At 33.5% G+C, this 16,446-nt stretch overlaps 2 protein-coding genes across 4 annotated transcripts in view; one reads left to right on the top strand and one right to left on the bottom strand.

Moving 5' to 3' along the window:
• The window catches only part of Dop1 (dopamine receptor, D1), a 38,999-nt gene extending 26,914 nt beyond the window's left edge, over positions 1-12,085 (top strand). The window contains exons 2-7 of one of the 2 annotated variants that reach the window (XM_086902682.1): positions 7,960-8,029; positions 8,715-9,024; positions 9,153-9,294; positions 9,415-9,518; positions 9,627-9,909; positions 10,282-12,085. In XM_086902682.1, the coding sequence (XP_086758808.1) occupies positions 7,960-8,029; positions 8,715-9,024; positions 9,153-9,294; positions 9,415-9,518; positions 9,627-9,909; positions 10,282-10,566 (1,194 nt within the window). In that variant the 3' untranslated portion in view covers positions 10,567-12,085. Of the gene's footprint in view, positions 1-7,911; positions 8,030-8,714; positions 9,025-9,152; positions 9,295-9,414; positions 9,519-9,626; positions 9,910-10,281 lie in introns of those variants that run through there. The other variant, XM_086902681.1, reaches the window with a different exon arrangement.
• Positions 11,319-16,442, bottom strand: MetRS-m (Methionyl-tRNA synthetase, mitochondrial). Of its 2 annotated transcripts, XM_086902674.1 has the most exons (8): positions 15,366-16,442; positions 14,106-14,258; positions 13,756-14,030; positions 13,453-13,678; positions 13,148-13,374; positions 12,812-13,046; positions 12,214-12,733; positions 11,319-11,382 (listed from the first exon to the last, which is right to left on the bottom strand). In XM_086902674.1, the coding sequence occupies exons 1-8, from the start codon at positions 15,616-15,618 to the stop codon at positions 11,319-11,321; spliced, it is 1,953 nt and encodes a 650-aa protein (XP_086758800.1). In that variant the 5' UTR covers positions 15,619-16,442. The 2 variants fall into 2 exon arrangements, with proteins under 2 accessions (XP_086758800.1, XP_086758799.1); XM_086902673.1 differs by lacking the exon at positions 11,319-11,382 and having other exon boundaries at positions 12,167-12,733.
• Between the last annotated feature and the right edge of the window lie 4 nt (positions 16,443-16,446).

Here is a 16,446-nt window from a genome sequence, read left to right as displayed (position 1 = left end):
GACAAATCGGATCTCGCGTGTAATAAGTATAATGTAATCGAATTGCGAGAGTTAAAAAAAAAAAAAAAAATAGAAAGGTATATTCGGTTTCGAGCATCGAAAACTTTTCCCCGAGCCAAAGAAAACCCGTTTATCTACGGGATACGCGTACGCCCGACTCTCTCGCCCGATCCAATTTACGATTTCCCCGTGTAAATATGTTAGTTTATATTAAAACTCGAAAACTGTTTAATACGCTTTTAATCCAACTTACACGACCGAGGTTAAAACGCGAGATAGTAATAAATCTCGTTGCTGTCGTCCTCGGAGTGAATTTGTAACTTTTAGAAGAGGATCGAGGGCCAACGAAATTTCCACGCTACACGAGTAACCTCTCGATCCTCTTAAACGTCGTTATTTCTCGCTTCTTCCTCTCTACTTTTCCAAATGAACATTTCAAAGGTTACGAAGGATACGATTTCTATTACGCTCGTAATCGGATCAAATCTGACCGCTGTGATAAAAAAAGGGGAGGGGGAGGAGGGGGGGGCGGAGAGGAAGGAAAAGAAAAGGAGAGAAAAATACTCGAAAAACTGTGATCTTGAGATCACAGTTGATTACATAAAGATTTAGAAGAAGAAAAAAAGTTTCGATTTATTATATATAGAGAGGAAAGAATTTTTATCGGTTGCTTACCGCAATTTTTATCGATCTTCGCGTATTTTACCTCCTCGTCGTCGTTTCACTTTTCTCGTTCCTCTCGAAGAGTATGTGAATACGCTTTTTGAATCGTCTCGAGTTAGCAATATTCTTTTATACCTAGAGATAGGTAGAGAAGTGAATGAAACAGGAGATGGAAATGTATGAAATAAAATCAATTCGATTAAGGATCGATATGTTTCGTAGGAAAGCAAGCGTGCAGGTAATATAGTATAATACGTCCATAGAGTTCGTATACACAAAATAGCATAAACTCGAGTGTTTTTAAAAAAGTTTCGAAACAAACAACAAGTCTTTTTTCCTTTTCGACTTTTCCTTGTACGAGGGGGAATATCTTTAATTGAGATTCTGATACACCGTCGCCTAACGAAATCCTGTATCCTCGCCCTGGACGAGCGATAGCAATTGGTTGAAATTAAAAAAATTTTTTAATTAACGCATTCTAGAGAGAGAGAAAAAAAAAAAAGAAAAGAAAAGAGAAATCGCGTTATTTTTTCGCTCACCGTGCCAATTGTACGCCCGACCTAATTATCGAAACTACTTCTTCCGTGTGTGAAAACGAGAAAAGAAAAAGAAGAAAAGCGAGGCGTAAAAAAAGAAAAAAGAGAGAGAGAAAGAGAGAGAGAGAGAGAGAGAGAGAGAGAAATGACGAACGAGGCATCGAAAAAGAAAAAAGAAAAAAATGGAAAGCAAAAAAAGCGTTAAGTTTCACACACAGAATGAACAAAGTTTCGACACAACGATCGATGGGACCGATGAACAATTAATATTATTATACCACGGGAGAAAGGTTCCCGATCAAAGTTCCATCGAACTCTCATTACATCGAGACGGTGCAATGAAAATTGGATTGCCAAGTGCTACTTCTGCACGACACTGTCGATGTTCAATGCACATAAACTTTACTGTTTTAGTTACGACTACCTACGTAGTTGGTACGTACGAGGGCTTCTCTCCAATATTGAGATTAAATATTAAAACGCGTTTTAATTGAATAATTTTGACTCATTGTTATCGAGTAATTATTATTGTTATTATAATTAACGAGGAGAGAACGAGCGGAATACGTTAATTTTTACAGCGTGTAATTTAAGATGATGAAACAACCCAGTCGTCCGATCGCTGTGCCGCGCATGTATCTTAAAATTATCCGTTGCCTCGGAATAAGCTTATCGAAATCGTGCTTGAAATTATCGATCGATTACGAGGCACAGTGGTTCGAATAACGTATATTAAGTCCAATCCGTGTATCTTCTTACATTTGATTCAGATTCGAATAGCGAATAAAACCACTATATATATATATATTTTTTTTTTTCGTGAGTATATATTTAATTTCATAGTCCATACTTAGAATTTTGTTTTGTTCCTTTCTTCTTTCTATATCAATGCGATGTTAATTTTTAATGGGATAACAAGTTATGATAAAAAGCAATATCGTTTTCTGAAAATTAAATCTTCGTATAGATGTGGAGAAAAAAAAATAATTTTGTCTAGTAGGCCCTATCATTGGAAGACTGGAGAGCATATTGTGCGTCGTTTCAATTCACGATTTCAATGGTTGATTTACAATCGAATTATTTTGCGAAACGAAATGGAAATTGCTCGAAAAGAGGATCGTCACGAGTGACTTTATCGATGAATGGTACGTAAGTTGAATAATCTAAACCGACAAAGGCGCAATGAAGTACATCGATATTTCGCGAAAACGTTCGCACGTTTTTGTTCGATCAACAAACGCTTCGTCGAAAATCGCGTTAATAAATATCTGTTTCGTGGCTGAAATCGTATTGATTTCATTCTCGGTTGAAATCGATATGGAAAATAAAGAATGGCAAATTAAAATTACAGAAAACGCATTAACCATCGGCAAAATTAACCGAGTGTCATCGTCGAAATTCCGGCTTTCTAAATGGCGTCCGCCTTTTACCTTGCCGCCCAGCCACGAGCGTAGCACACGAACGGAACGAATTTCAGTTTCCGGAACCGAGCCTACAGACGGAAATTGCTTTCTCGTTACAACATCAAGAAAACTGACTATAAACTAACCCCTATGATACGAATTTACTCGGCGATTCTCTTCGAAATTTCGCCAATCAGACATGTATAATTCTCGAATTATATTAAACACGTGTAATTTATAATCCGACCAAGGAAAGCGATCGCATCCCATTCTCTATCAATCCATTCTCGAGTGAAACCTCGTTAACATTTTATTTACTCCTCTTATTTACTAATCTAAACGTTTTGCTTAAAAAAAAAAAAAAGAACAATCTTTCTCAAAACATTAAATATTCTACTCTGTTAAAAATTGAAAAATTTGTTTCGCGCGTTTTTCTCCATTATATCGTGCACACGATAGAATTCTCTCGGAGACCGTCTATCGATTCAACTTTCTTCGATTGTTTCGATGCGCACGTTTCTCCACATTTCCAAGTAACGACGACGAGCTAAACATAATTCACCGAACAGAGAAACTCTTTGATACGAGCGAGTCGCATGAAATCAAGAATGGGAATCAAGAATGGAGAGATATGGACAAATCTCGACCGGCCAAAACTTTTAAGATGCGGATAAGGAAAGATGGATCGAGCCAGGGGGGAAAAAAACTAGGAAGGATGGAAATTACAATTTTTTCGGGACCAAGAGATGGAAACAGGTTCGATAAGCCCATATTCTGCCCTTCGGCTAATATTGCTCCCATCGCGCTCTATATATATCTTTAACTCGACTTAATATAACGATAAGAGATGACAATACGAGAGAGACAGAGGGAACTGGAAACGAAAAAAAAAAAAAAAACGAAAAGCTTCGAAGGTCGCGCGTCAAGGAAATCGGTGTAACAGCTCGTCTACGTGTGTTTCGCTCGGAATGGAAAAAAAGAAAGAGAGAGGGAAAAAAGGAAAGCGACCAGCGTAATACCGGTAGGTTTTTAGACAGAAATTGAAAAAAAAAAAAAAAAAAACTCGGCTCACGCAATGTTGGATGCAGGTTGCGCTAGGTCGCGTATGACCTCAGGTGCACCTGCAGCCAGGAGACGTTGGCATATCGACCAATGCCCTGCTCTCGGTGGTGACCTCCATCTGCCTCCTCCATACCGCCTATGGTAATTTATATTTACAGTACTTTTCGCTCAAACTCTGTCCTGCGATCCTGTGTAATATCCTCGAATGAAAAAAAAAAAGCACGCGGAAATGGTATGCAATCTGAAAATTCTTTCTGAAATTTATGTTTATAAAAATAACAAGAATTTGAATCGCGTGGGATGGAATAATAGTTATCTCTTGGAAAAATGGAGGAAAGAGGATTGTTTCTAGAAATTTATTAGGTTTAAATCAGTTGACCGAACGAATTAATCTTTCGGTTTACGATCGATCCCGCCGAGATCAATTTGAAACTATTGAGTGGCAGAAACGAGTAACGACGCGATGTAACAAATCTGGGGGGATTAATCCTGATGGGGGAAATTTAACGATTGAAGTTACGAGCGAGGCTCGTATTTCGATAATTTATCCGTTAAAACGTAATTATATAAAAAGCGGATCAATTACAACAGCCACGAACAAATTTATTATTGAGAGCGTTTTAAATAAATAATGATTAAATTTAGAACTCGAAACTTTACTTACGAAATTTTTAACTTACTTTTTTCAATGCCGATCCTAAGGACAGGGGATTAAGCTCCACGATTAGGGCACAGTTTACAACCATACATAGCAACCATAATCCGTTTGTCCACTCGTTTATTTCTTCGAATCCCCCTTTTTACATTAAACCGTCGCTGTGGCGCGAAACGACAAATCCATTCCCTAACTTCTCTCCCTTGCTTCCCCTGTCTCTCTCTTTCCCTTCCTCTCTTTATTCCCATAGGCCGTACCCAGTCGAATGTAATTAGATTCCAGCGGATAAAGGGTCGAATTGGCAGAAAAGCCAAAGCCCTCTAACTCCCTTGCACAATATCGTTTCGTTTGATTGGAATCGCTCTTGTTACATTATCTCTGCTATATAGCCGTGACAAACAAGCCCGTTAATGCTCTAATTAGTTAGACATGCGCCCTTCGACACATTCGAATCCCACCAATTCTCCAATGCGAATTCCGCATTATTGAATGTAATAGATACCGTGGCGCCCACTCGAGCCGATAAGGCAGGTAAGAAATGTCCACCTGCCCCTTTAAACAGAATCCCTCTTCCCCTCGATATTAAATACAGTGATGCGGATATCTCGAGAGATCGAGAATCGAGGTTGAAAAATAAAAATTTTCGTCGTTTACGAAACGAGGTTTGCGAAAATTAATTAATTCGATCGTGTGGAGCCCACCAGGACGTATACGTATATATATGCGTATAGCGATCCCAAATGAATTATGTAGCACGGTTTTGAGGCGAGGTGAATTCGAAAATTCAATTACCAAGAACCATTAATCCTTATTAACCTCGCACACGATGATTCTTTGCAAACCAACCGGTTTTGCGCGTAAATAAATAAAACGAATCCTCTTGATTAAAAGCTTAATTGAAATTATACGTTGTGTCTAGATGCGTTGTTATAGAAGTAAAATTTACGGATTTATAGGTTATGTGGACAAATAAATTCCACGTTCTTGATCTTGTTCACGTCATGTCCAAAAAAAACCAATTTGAAATTGTGTAACGAAGTTACGTACATATACCGATGCTGCATCCTAGATTTTTACGATATTTCTGTGGATACAAATTCACAGGTTCCTCGCGCACGTGTTCCCCATTCGATACGCGTCTCGTTCGCCGACTCGCTCTTGGTTATCACTTTCCAGTTATTCTGGGAATTTCTATTCGTTTTTGAAAAAGGAAAAAAAAGGGAAAAAAGATACAATACCGCTTGTTACCGTGACGTTCGATATCGGTTGAATTTTAAAGATATACACGATCAGATTTATCAAGATATGTTTCTCCTTGCGTCACAAAGATACCACGCTTAGTTTATCCTTACATTTGCGCATTTGTGAACTCGCTACAGCGTAAATATTATAATATACATGAATCTTGTATTATTTAGGAAAAATAGATGTATATTCCCAGTAGTACGAGCACATCTTGAATTATTATCCACCGACTAATCTTGCCCACGATTCCTGTATATATCGAATAACAGAAATTTCAATTTTGTATCCAACATCAAGAATTTATTGCGCCGTATAAAGCCTCTATCCGCTCTCTCTCTCTCTCTCTCTCTCTCTTTCTCTTTCTCTTTCTCTTTCTCTCTCCATGCTCGAGGCAACGGGGATACAACGTATTGCTCAATTTCAAAATACGTACTAGTAACTGAAGTCGAGAAAGAACATTTGCTCGTACACATTGGAGATTATGTACGTAATGCAAGCGGAGATACTGGTGTTTTAATGGAGTTGAAATAATTGTTTCGAAAAACAACGGAATGTTTGATCCATTTTTTTTTATCTTGGATTATCATCAAAAAATTATAAGAGTTAAGCTAAGATATAATTTTTTCCCCCCCTAAATTGCTAACTTTTTCCATCCCGTGCATTTTGACTCGTCGAAAATAAATTGCTACTTCGTTTCGTTACAATTACGTATAAATCTTTCGCGAGGATAAATAAAATGACGATTGTGTAAAACCGAGGGGGGAAGGGGGAGGGAGCAAAGATTCTTTCAAATGTCAAAAAGAATTGATATTTATGTTCACTCCCGTGTTACACAGTTTCTTCTCTCGCAACTACGCAGGAAAGGAAAGAAAAGCTGGTACAGAATTTTAATCAAATAAAAAAAAAACGTAAAGTTAAGAATAGTTTTTTTCTTTTCTTCACTTCCTTAAAACTCGTTTCGTTGTATCGGAAATATCCGAATGAACGAAGAAGAAAATGAGAAAAGTTAAAAGAACGACAGATTGAAATGTAATTTGAACGGTAATATGATCGATATGATGATAAATAATAATTCAAATCGTGAGAATGAATTGGCCATTTTGAAAAATCTAATATTATTTTAAGCGTTGTTGCAAATGTAAGATGGCGTTAACAGTTTACCATGGTTAAATTAAATTTAATTCTTCTTTAATTAAGTAACGACTGAAGGAAGAGGGCGAGAGTAGTGTGCAACCACAATGAAATGTTTTCCTTTGTTTTGCATATGCATGCGTCCCGCGCTACGTTCAGAAAATCAATGCAAGTGGTGTGGTAGAGCGGTTTTTTTCCAACGGGACAGTCGAGATGAAATCGTCGAATTAGAAATAAAGGATTTCGATCATTATAAATATTGCTCCCTTAACGAACGTGAAAAAAAAAAAAAAAAAAAAGAAAAAAAGAAAGAGAAATCGAACGATGCATTTTAATCTCTTTGTCCCTTTACTTTCAAAACTGACTTTGATTTGGGGAATATTGGAAAAAAATATTTAAATTTCCAGCTATATGTTACAAAGAATCGATCCATGGCGAACATTAATTGGCGATGAATTGATTTGACAGTGGATAATTGAGATTCGAAATCGAGGACGAAAAAGTTTGAAGAGAAAGCAGGCGTGAAAGAAAAGCGTGTTAAATGAAATAACGCGTATGAATAATCGCGACAATTAAAGTATTCGCGGGACAGAAAACGAGAAAGTAACGATATCAACGTTCGAATTCGATGCAGGCTAATAAAAATTTTTAGAAATATTATGGAAGAACTATAAATACAGCTGAGGCTTTATTTTTCGTAAAATTCGTCTCGTAATATTTTTATAGTATTCTTGAAGATGGGATAGAAGACGGTTTGACAGACAACGCGTTCAAGCGGAAGTAAAGAACCTTGTAAATCCAACGTCATCTTGGTCCGTCTGTGTTATCGATTTTCCGTGAACGCGAATATCAAAAGTATTCTAAACGTATATACGGCTTTTGCGTGAAATATCGGGAAAATAAAAAGGAGAAAATAAGAGCGTACGCGAACACTTTTTATTCCCCCTCCCCCCTCTTGGCAATGTGCCATTCTCAAACGGAAGAAATCCAAGACGATAGATTTTTCGACGGGCAACAAACCTTTTTATTCCCATTTCGATCCAGTACGGAGGAAAAGGATTGTATTGCACGCGTATGAGAGATGAATTACATAGTAAAAAAAAAAAAAAAAAAAAAAAAAGAAAAACATAAAAAAAATATATCCTTATTTGATTATTCATGTTGGAAAATGGAAAGCACATTTCGCGAATTGCATAAATTACAACGTGTATCGAAAATGTTTCCGATTTTTACATCAGCAAATCTTCTTGTTCTCTGTTCACAGAACAACCTGACAGACGGGAACGAAGATCTGCCTGAAGACACTTTCTCGCTGTTGTCGGTGCTTCTAGTTGGTTCGCTAAACTTCCCATTTGATCGATCGCGACTCGCCCCTCGAAGGCAACCCTCTAGGAGGACCTTCACTCCAAAACTTTGATCTAAACTCGCTATCTCTCTCTCTCTCTCTCTCTCTCTCTCTCTCTCTCTCTGTCTCCTTCCTATTTCGTTCTTTATCTCCCGTTTATCTAAATAGCAGCGCCCATAATTCCTTCTTCTCGTTCCGTTTCCTCGCATCATTCTTTCGCATCGTCATATTTCTCCCGTCCATTTGCAATTGCAATTCACTTCGTTCCCGTTTAATCCCCTTCCCCTTATCAATTAAACAATTTCCACAAACTGGAATACCATTTTTCACCCTCCTCTATTACGACCCTCCACTCTTATTATTACGATTCCTTTTCATTCCTTTTCGCTCATTTTTCTTCTTCACGGATCTCGATCATTCTATTTACAATCATCCCGAAGGAATTAAAGAGATTCAAAAAAAAAAAAAAAAAAAATGTCCATTCACGGATCTATCTGTCTGTCTGTTTGTATTTCTTACGTAAAAAAAAAGAAAAAAAAAAAATCGCCCGATAATCGCCCATAAACACACATTCGATGCATCTCAACTCAGCTCTTCGAGGGGTGAGTGATATTATTTGAGCAAACTCCATCGATTCTCCAACTAGTCCAGCTTGTTCGCCCGATTCTTTTCAGGATTCCTCTTCCTGATCTTGATATTTTTATCCGTGGCGGGCAACATTTTAGTCTGCGTGGCAATTTACACGGACCGCGGTTTACGGAGAATAGGGAATTTATTCCTGGCCTCCCTCGCTATCGCCGATCTTTTCGTCGGTTGTCTGGTTATGACGTTCGCCGGGGTGAACGATCTCCTCGGCTATTGGGTATTCGGGCCGCGATTCTGCGACACTTGGATCGCCTTCGACGTTATGTGCAGCACTGCCTCTATTTTGAATCTTTGCGCGATCTCTCTCGATCGTTACATACACATAAAGGATCCACTCAGGCAAGTATTATTCGACTCAGGGGCGAGCATTATTCTCTTCCCCCTGTGCCGCCCTCTTTCGTTTCTTCTTTCTTTCTTTCTTTCTTCTCGTTTCATTTCGTTTCATTGGTTGTCGTTACGCAAATTAGATACGGTCGTTGGGTGACAAGAAGGGTTGCGGTTGCTGGAATCGCTGTCGTATGGTTGCTCGCAGGGCTCATATCCTTCGTGCCGATCAGCCTAGGCCTTCACCGTGCAAATGAACCTGTTGTTCACGATGATGTCATAGAAGTACGTACGATTTAAATATATATATATATATAGAAAAAGTATAAGACAAGTATATTTGTTCTTCTATTCGTTCATTGATGTATTTGTGTAAGGGATAAAAAATAATCGTTTCCCTTTCAGGAACATCCTACATGCGCCTTAGATCTTACACCCACCTATGCGGTAGTCTCCTCTTCTATATCTTTTTACGTGCCCTGCATCGTAATGCTGGGAATTTATTGCCGGTAAGTGAAAAATAATAATTTCGAAAGAGATGAAAAATGGAATTGTATATATCGAGAGACAGGGATGGAAAGAAAATGATCGTATATTATATAACAATTTTCCTCCAGGCTCTATTGCTACGCACAGAAACACGTAAAAAGTATCCGCGCAGTAACGAAGCTGCCGGACACATCAATGGCCAAGAGTTTTCGTGCGAAAAGTACACGCAACAAACCGCCAAAGCCGCAAACAAAAACGAAGCCGACAAGTCCCTATCACGTATCCGATCATAAAGCCGCTATAACAGTTGGTGTAATTATGGGCGTTTTCTTAATATGTTGGGTACCCTTTTTCTGCGTAAATATCGTCACTTCGTATTGCAAGACCTGCATATCAGGCCGAGCGTTTCAAGTATGAATATGTTTCTTTTTTTTCCCTACAATAATCTATGATTTCGTAAACGGAATATACGCATGCAGAGCCGTGCTCGAACTTTAATTGAACCTTACCATTTCGAAGAAAAAAAAGGAATTTTTTACTTTTCTCGCCATATATACATTTTTCATTAAATATCGTATAAATAATAATGATTATATATAAATTATAAATGACATTTCAGATATCTCTTGTTTCAACGTTCAACTCATATAATTATATAAATATTAAGGGCATTTTTGAACGGCTCTCCGCTGTTGTAATGTGATCATAAAAAAAAAAAAAAAAAAAAAAAAACAAAGAAAAAAAGAAAGAAAGAACAGAAAAACAAAGCTTGCTATGTAATAGGTACTCACTTGGCTCGGCTACAGCAACTCGGCCTTCAATCCGATCATCTACAGCATCTTTAACACAGAATTCCGAGAAGCGTTCAAGAGAATTCTCACAAAGGGTGCACGCGCCCGTGGAAATCAACCGTCGACTAGCGAATGCGGAGAATTTCGATCCGTGGTCGTACAAAAACGAAACGGGTCCATGATCGAATGTAATATCAGTCCAAGATCAAGCGCGGACAGTTGTCAAGTTGGTATGATGGCGCAAAGGCATCGCGATACTATCGTGAGTGCGATATAATTCGATTCGAGCCTCTCCCTCGGACTTATCGATCTTCCTATCGAACGGTAATTGCGATCCTACGGTAATTATGGTTCACGTGGTTTTCCATCACGGTATATATATCGATTCTATATATATAAATCACTTTATTATATAAGACGTAAATAAAATCGTGATGGAAATATTATCTCCTTCCTGTCGCCAGTTTTCTGCGTGGCATACAACATTCTTGGTACGAGTTTATTCGATTGAATCGAAGAATGTTACACGAACATATCCATAGTATAATTTTTCAAGTCTGCTTATGATAATGGTTATGATTGAACGAGATTTACGTACAAACATTTAAAAAAACGGCAATTGCGACCGTCATGATCAATTTCAACGACAAACTTTACCATTTCATCATCTTGGGAAGGTATTGTAAAGTTTATAAATATTTCTTGACATATTGAACTCGTTATTGAATACTTTTTTGCCGAGTAAATATTCCATATATTTCTGCAACGAGCGTCGCAACTAAAGTTAAACAAGCATATTTTTTACATACAGAGCATCTTGAAATAATATAAATTTTACCATCAATCGATCGAGCAATATCATCGATACCATCATCATGTAATAATATGATGTTTTTCTCTCTTCTATTCCCTTTCGTCTTAAATAACAAAATTATACGTGAATTCTTTTGTAGAATATTTTTTTTATCCACGGACGATGAAAAGGGAAGAAAACTTGTCGATAATAATAAATAAAGGACGGTTAAGAGATCAATTTATGAAAAGACAATCATCGGGAAGTAGTTCGAAACATATCCATGAGACATAATCTGTTCTTATAACAAAAAAGAATAAAGATGAATTTATATAACAGGATCGAACAGGAAGATATAAATTTAAAAATAAGAAGAAAGAACAAAATAAGATAAATAAATAAATAAATTCGTGCGTAGAGAAATTCTACTATAGAGTTTAGATAACATTTCTCATAAAGCAATTGTAATTATAAAATCATGTTAATAGCGCATCTACGATATAAAACTGGATGTTACATGAAATATTAATAGTAACGTCTATCGAATCGTAGCTTATATTAGTACTAGAATCGCGGAGAAATCCGCACAGATTCATTTTCCATCTTGTAAATAGTCATTTATTTATTTTTCTATTTGACGGGACACAAACACGCGATCTCCACGTATCTTTGCATTGTAAGCGATATTTCGTTTAGGTGTTAACGTGTCGCAAAGTTGTTATGCAACCCGTCGAATCTAACTCAAATCTGCGCCACTTATCTAAACGAAAGAAATCCTCGCGATATGCAACCGACCGATTCATTGAATCTCTTCCATCATCTACATCAGCGATTTGCTAAGTGTAGTACGTTCCGATGAGGGAGAAGCGATAAAATAAAAACATAGATTCTATGTTTTTCCTGTCGGAATGATACGTGCACGAAATCGATGTATACTAATGATATATTTGAATGACCGTTCTCTGTAAATATATAAACGTAAGACATCCATGCGAATATTAAATTTGCACTGTTTTATTACATCCTTATTATCCTATACCAGCATATATATATCTATTTAATGTTAATGAATTCAAATAATCAATGTTTTCTTAATTTTTTATTTTCTTAAAAAATAATATATTCTGACACAAAACATGTCTTGTTTCATTCGAGTCATTTGTTAAATGAAACGGTTTTGTATCTTCCCAATTACGATTTTTTAACGAAACTTGAAGAAAATCGAGAAGATTAGAAGATAACTTTGGTATAATGGGATACAATACTAAAGCTGCCACTCGTAAATTTTCCAAAACTAATGATATCAAAGCTTCGAGTTGCTTTACAGAGTCAAGATCTTTAGATTTGCTTAAATTCCATGGTTGATGATATTCAAATACTTGATTAGCAGTGCGTAACATATCCATCACACTATCCACTGCATGATATAAATCATTTTTCTCGTAACATTTTCTAGCCTTTTCATTTAAATTTTCCAAAGCTTTTATATTTTTAAGAGCTATTTCAGACTTTAAAATACTTTTGTATTCGGTTGAATTGTATATTATTCCATCTGGATTAATACTTTTACCAAAACAACGATTAACTAAATTACCTAGTGTATCGGCAAGTTCAGAATTTAATATTTTTTGAACTTTTAACTTATTATAATCTAAGCAAAGAAGAAATAAAATATTAATTTTTACAATGAAAAATGTTATTAAAATATATTATATATTTTTTGCCTTACTTGCATCTGTGTCCAGTACTGCTTGTCGTAAAAGAAAATATCTCAGGCCGTCTTGTGTAAAATCATGCATCGCGATAAAAGGTGAAATTACATTTCCTTTAGATTTTGACATCTTTTTATCTTTAACTGCCCAATGACCATGACATATAAGTTTTTTTGGTGGTTCCAAACCAGCAGCCATTAAAAATGCTGGCCAATATATACCATGAAATTTTAGAATATCTTTTCCTATAATCTAATATAAATATTCTTAAATTTGTATAATGATTTTTTTTAATCTTCAATTTTATTCTATATTATATTTATATTAGAACAAATTAGATTAAAGACATTCACTTGTACAGTTGGTGGCCAAAATTCTTTAAATGAATTATTTGGATATCCTACTGAAGTTAAATAATTTACTAATGCATCCAGCCATACATATATTGTATGAGATTCATCAGAAGGAGTAGGAATTGCCCAAGGTACTCTATTGATAGGTCTAGAAATACTTAAATCTTGTAATTCTTCTAACCATGGAATCAACGTTTTGCGATATATCGCCGGTTCTATTACATTTTCTGAATATAAATATTAGAATTACAATTTCTATTAATTAAAAAAAATTAATTAAATGAATTATATTATATTATATATACCATTTTTCAACCAATATTTTAATTGATCTTTAAAAGAAGTAAGACGAAATTTATAACTATCTTCCTCCATCCACTCTACTACATCTCCTGATTCAGTACATCCTTCATTCATATTTGTAAGATTTTTTTGTATTATTTCTTTATCCGAGATAAATGCTTCCTCTGATATATTATACCAGCCTGAATATTTTCCTCGATAAATGTGCCCATTCTTTTCTAAACAGTTCTATGAAATTGTAACTTTATGTGTTAATATGTTTAAACTTATTAAATTTAAAATTATTATTTTATAAATTTAATAACCCAAAAGTGAAGAACTGCATTTTGATGTTGTTCTTCAGTTGTTCTAATAAACTTTGAATATTTAACTTGAAATATATCACACATTTCTTGAAATTGGTGTGAAATTTGAGCGCAATATTCAGAAGTAGATAAAGTTGCATTGTTTGCAGCTTTCTGAACTTTTGTTCCATGTTCATCTGTACCAGTGCTTAAAAACACAGAATGCCCTAACATAGTATTGAATCTAGCTATAGTATCTGCCAAAACTGCTGTATAAAGATGTCCAATATGTGGTCCTAAAAGAAAAATCAAATCATTGTTTCTCATAATATATATTTCTCTTCTTATACAAAAAAAATACCATATATTACCAGCATTAACATAAAATATAGGTGTAGTAATATATATATTTTTAATTGCATTATCACTAAAATTTCTTTTTTTGATATAAGACCATGGTGGTTTTGTTCTTGTCATTAAAAATGGAAATAAAGACTGAATATGACGAGACTTTGAAGGATGGACTGTAATTAGAATTATTAATTAAAATTATTAATTAAAATTAATATCAGAATTATTATAATATATATATATATATAAATAAGTAAAATATAAAATACTTAAAAATTTAATATTGTTGTAATATTATAATAATAACTCAATATAAATTTTTTACTTTGTCATTTATTTTGAGAACACTATGTACAAATTCAATATATCTATATAATATCAAATAAAATATAATTATAATAAATTTTATATGAAAACACTCAATTATTTTAATTCTAATTGTATTGATTCTAACTGTGTTATTAGATTCATATATTTAAATTCATCAGGTTTATTAGTGAAAGTTTCCAAAAGTTGTAATCTTTTAATATTATCTGTACAATAATATAATTGTAATTCATTTACTAAACATTGTGCTTCTTGTACGGAAATACATTTTTTATCAAATTCACCCCGCATAAGAATAATTCCTTTATTATCTTTAAATTCTATATAATGAACCATAGTTAAACATTCTGGTGCATTTTCTTTATGTGTTTGATACCAAATAAGTGGTGTCATGTGAATTTCTAATCCATAAAATTGACTAACTATAAACTCATATCCTTGTTTTCTAGGTAATGGCAATAAAAATGTTGAATAGCGCTTTCCACGCTCAAACATTTTATCAAATTGCTCTGATGTTAATATTCCACATATGTAATCTTTATCTTTATGATAATCTTTCCAAATTTTTATAATCTCATCTTTTCTCATATTCTGAATCATATCCATTTTCATTATACTATTTAATTTTGCTTGTTGAGGTTGTTTGATTTGATTCAAGTATGGTTTTGCTTCACTTTGATAAAATTTATATTCTTCTTCCTGTTTTTCTTTAATTTAATAATATATATAGATCAAAAAATATAATAAAATATATCAAAAATTCAAAATAATATATAACAATTATGATTAATAATTATGACTAAAAACTAAAATTTGACTAAACTAATATTTAAAATAACATTTTATTACATGACATATAACATTTTAAATAATAATAAATATATAATATACAATCAAATAAATTGATTTTTATTTAATTATATTGTATAATAGACTGTAATAATAGATTGTACCTTTTTTTTTTTGTAACTTTTCTTGATTTTTGACACGTTGTAAGAATTCTTCAGGACTATTTTGTTGTAATTTAGCTATTTTATTAGCATATTTCTCAAAAAAAGGATTTTTCTCGAGATTTTCCAAAACTTTTTCAAACTTTATACGAGTTGTCATAATGGATCTCTTATTGTAATTATTTGTACCAATAAAAATTTTTTTCACAAATACTAATATTGGCAATCGTATTGTGTTTTGAGAAATAATTGCCATCGATCATTTAATAATTAATTAATAAATTTAATAATATAAACGTGAAAAAAGTTTTTATTACGTCTTTATTTAACTATGAACAACTTAGATGTCGCTGAGTACTTTACAAAATTTAAAGTATTTTACACTGAGTAATAACTACAAAATTATAAATCAAAAAAATACTTATTATATTTCCTAATCAAAATTTTTTTCTATTTAAAATAAACTATAAATAAGAAGTATAAAAAACATTTCGTTTCTAATAAGTAGCACAAGGTTCCGGTAAAATCAGTAGTGTATCTATAATTACATATACATCTTAAAAGAAGTAATGGTACTTTTGACCTATATTAATTTAAAATGAAAATTATAAATATTGCTTATAATATTGTAGATATTTTTTTACAGATTTAAAAATTTTCAGATCTATGATATTGTTATTAATGGTATAACTGTTTTATAAAAAAATTATTTAAAGATGTAATTTTATATTTTTAATAATAAATATAATAAAAACATACTAATATCGAATAAAGAAAAAAAAATCTTTTTAAATTGATTAATTTTTTTAGTCTATGTTAATTTTTCATATCAATTATAAAAATATAGAAAAAATGAAATAAAATATAAAAATGTGAAAAAAGTATGAAAATATAGAAAGAAAATTTTCGAAAAATTTTTCGAAATTGTTTTTTATTGTTTATTTTTATTTAATATTTAAATTTTTCTATTGAACATTAAATAATTATTATGTGAAAAAACTAAATCAAATAGAATAATATTTTAATAACACGTTTTAATTTAATCAAACGTCACTGTAAGAAAGATTCATTCGAAGAACTGTAG

The sequence above is a fragment of the Apis florea genome, unplaced genomic scaffold, assembly GCF_048593485.1.
Source record: "Apis florea isolate Af1SG1 unplaced genomic scaffold, ASM4859348v1 contig_2272_pilon, whole genome shotgun sequence".
Taxonomy (NCBI): Eukaryota; Metazoa; Arthropoda; class Insecta; order Hymenoptera; family Apidae; genus Apis; species Apis florea.
The sequence above is the reverse complement of the archived record's forward strand: the minus strand, read 5'-3'. Positions and strand labels throughout refer to the sequence as shown.

Coding starts and splice junctions, on each gene's coding strand:
- MetRS-m (XM_086902674.1), bottom strand. CDS start 15,618: ATGGCAATTATTTCTCAAAACACAATACGATTGCCAATATTAGTATTT. Junction 14,259..15,365: donor AAAGTTACAAAAAAAAAAAG/GTACAATCTATT, acceptor TTCTAATTACAG/TCCATCCTTCAAAGTCTCGT. Junction 13,375..13,452: donor AAAATATTGGTTGAAAAATG/GTATATATAATA, acceptor ATTTATATTCAG/AAAATGTAATAGAACCGGCG.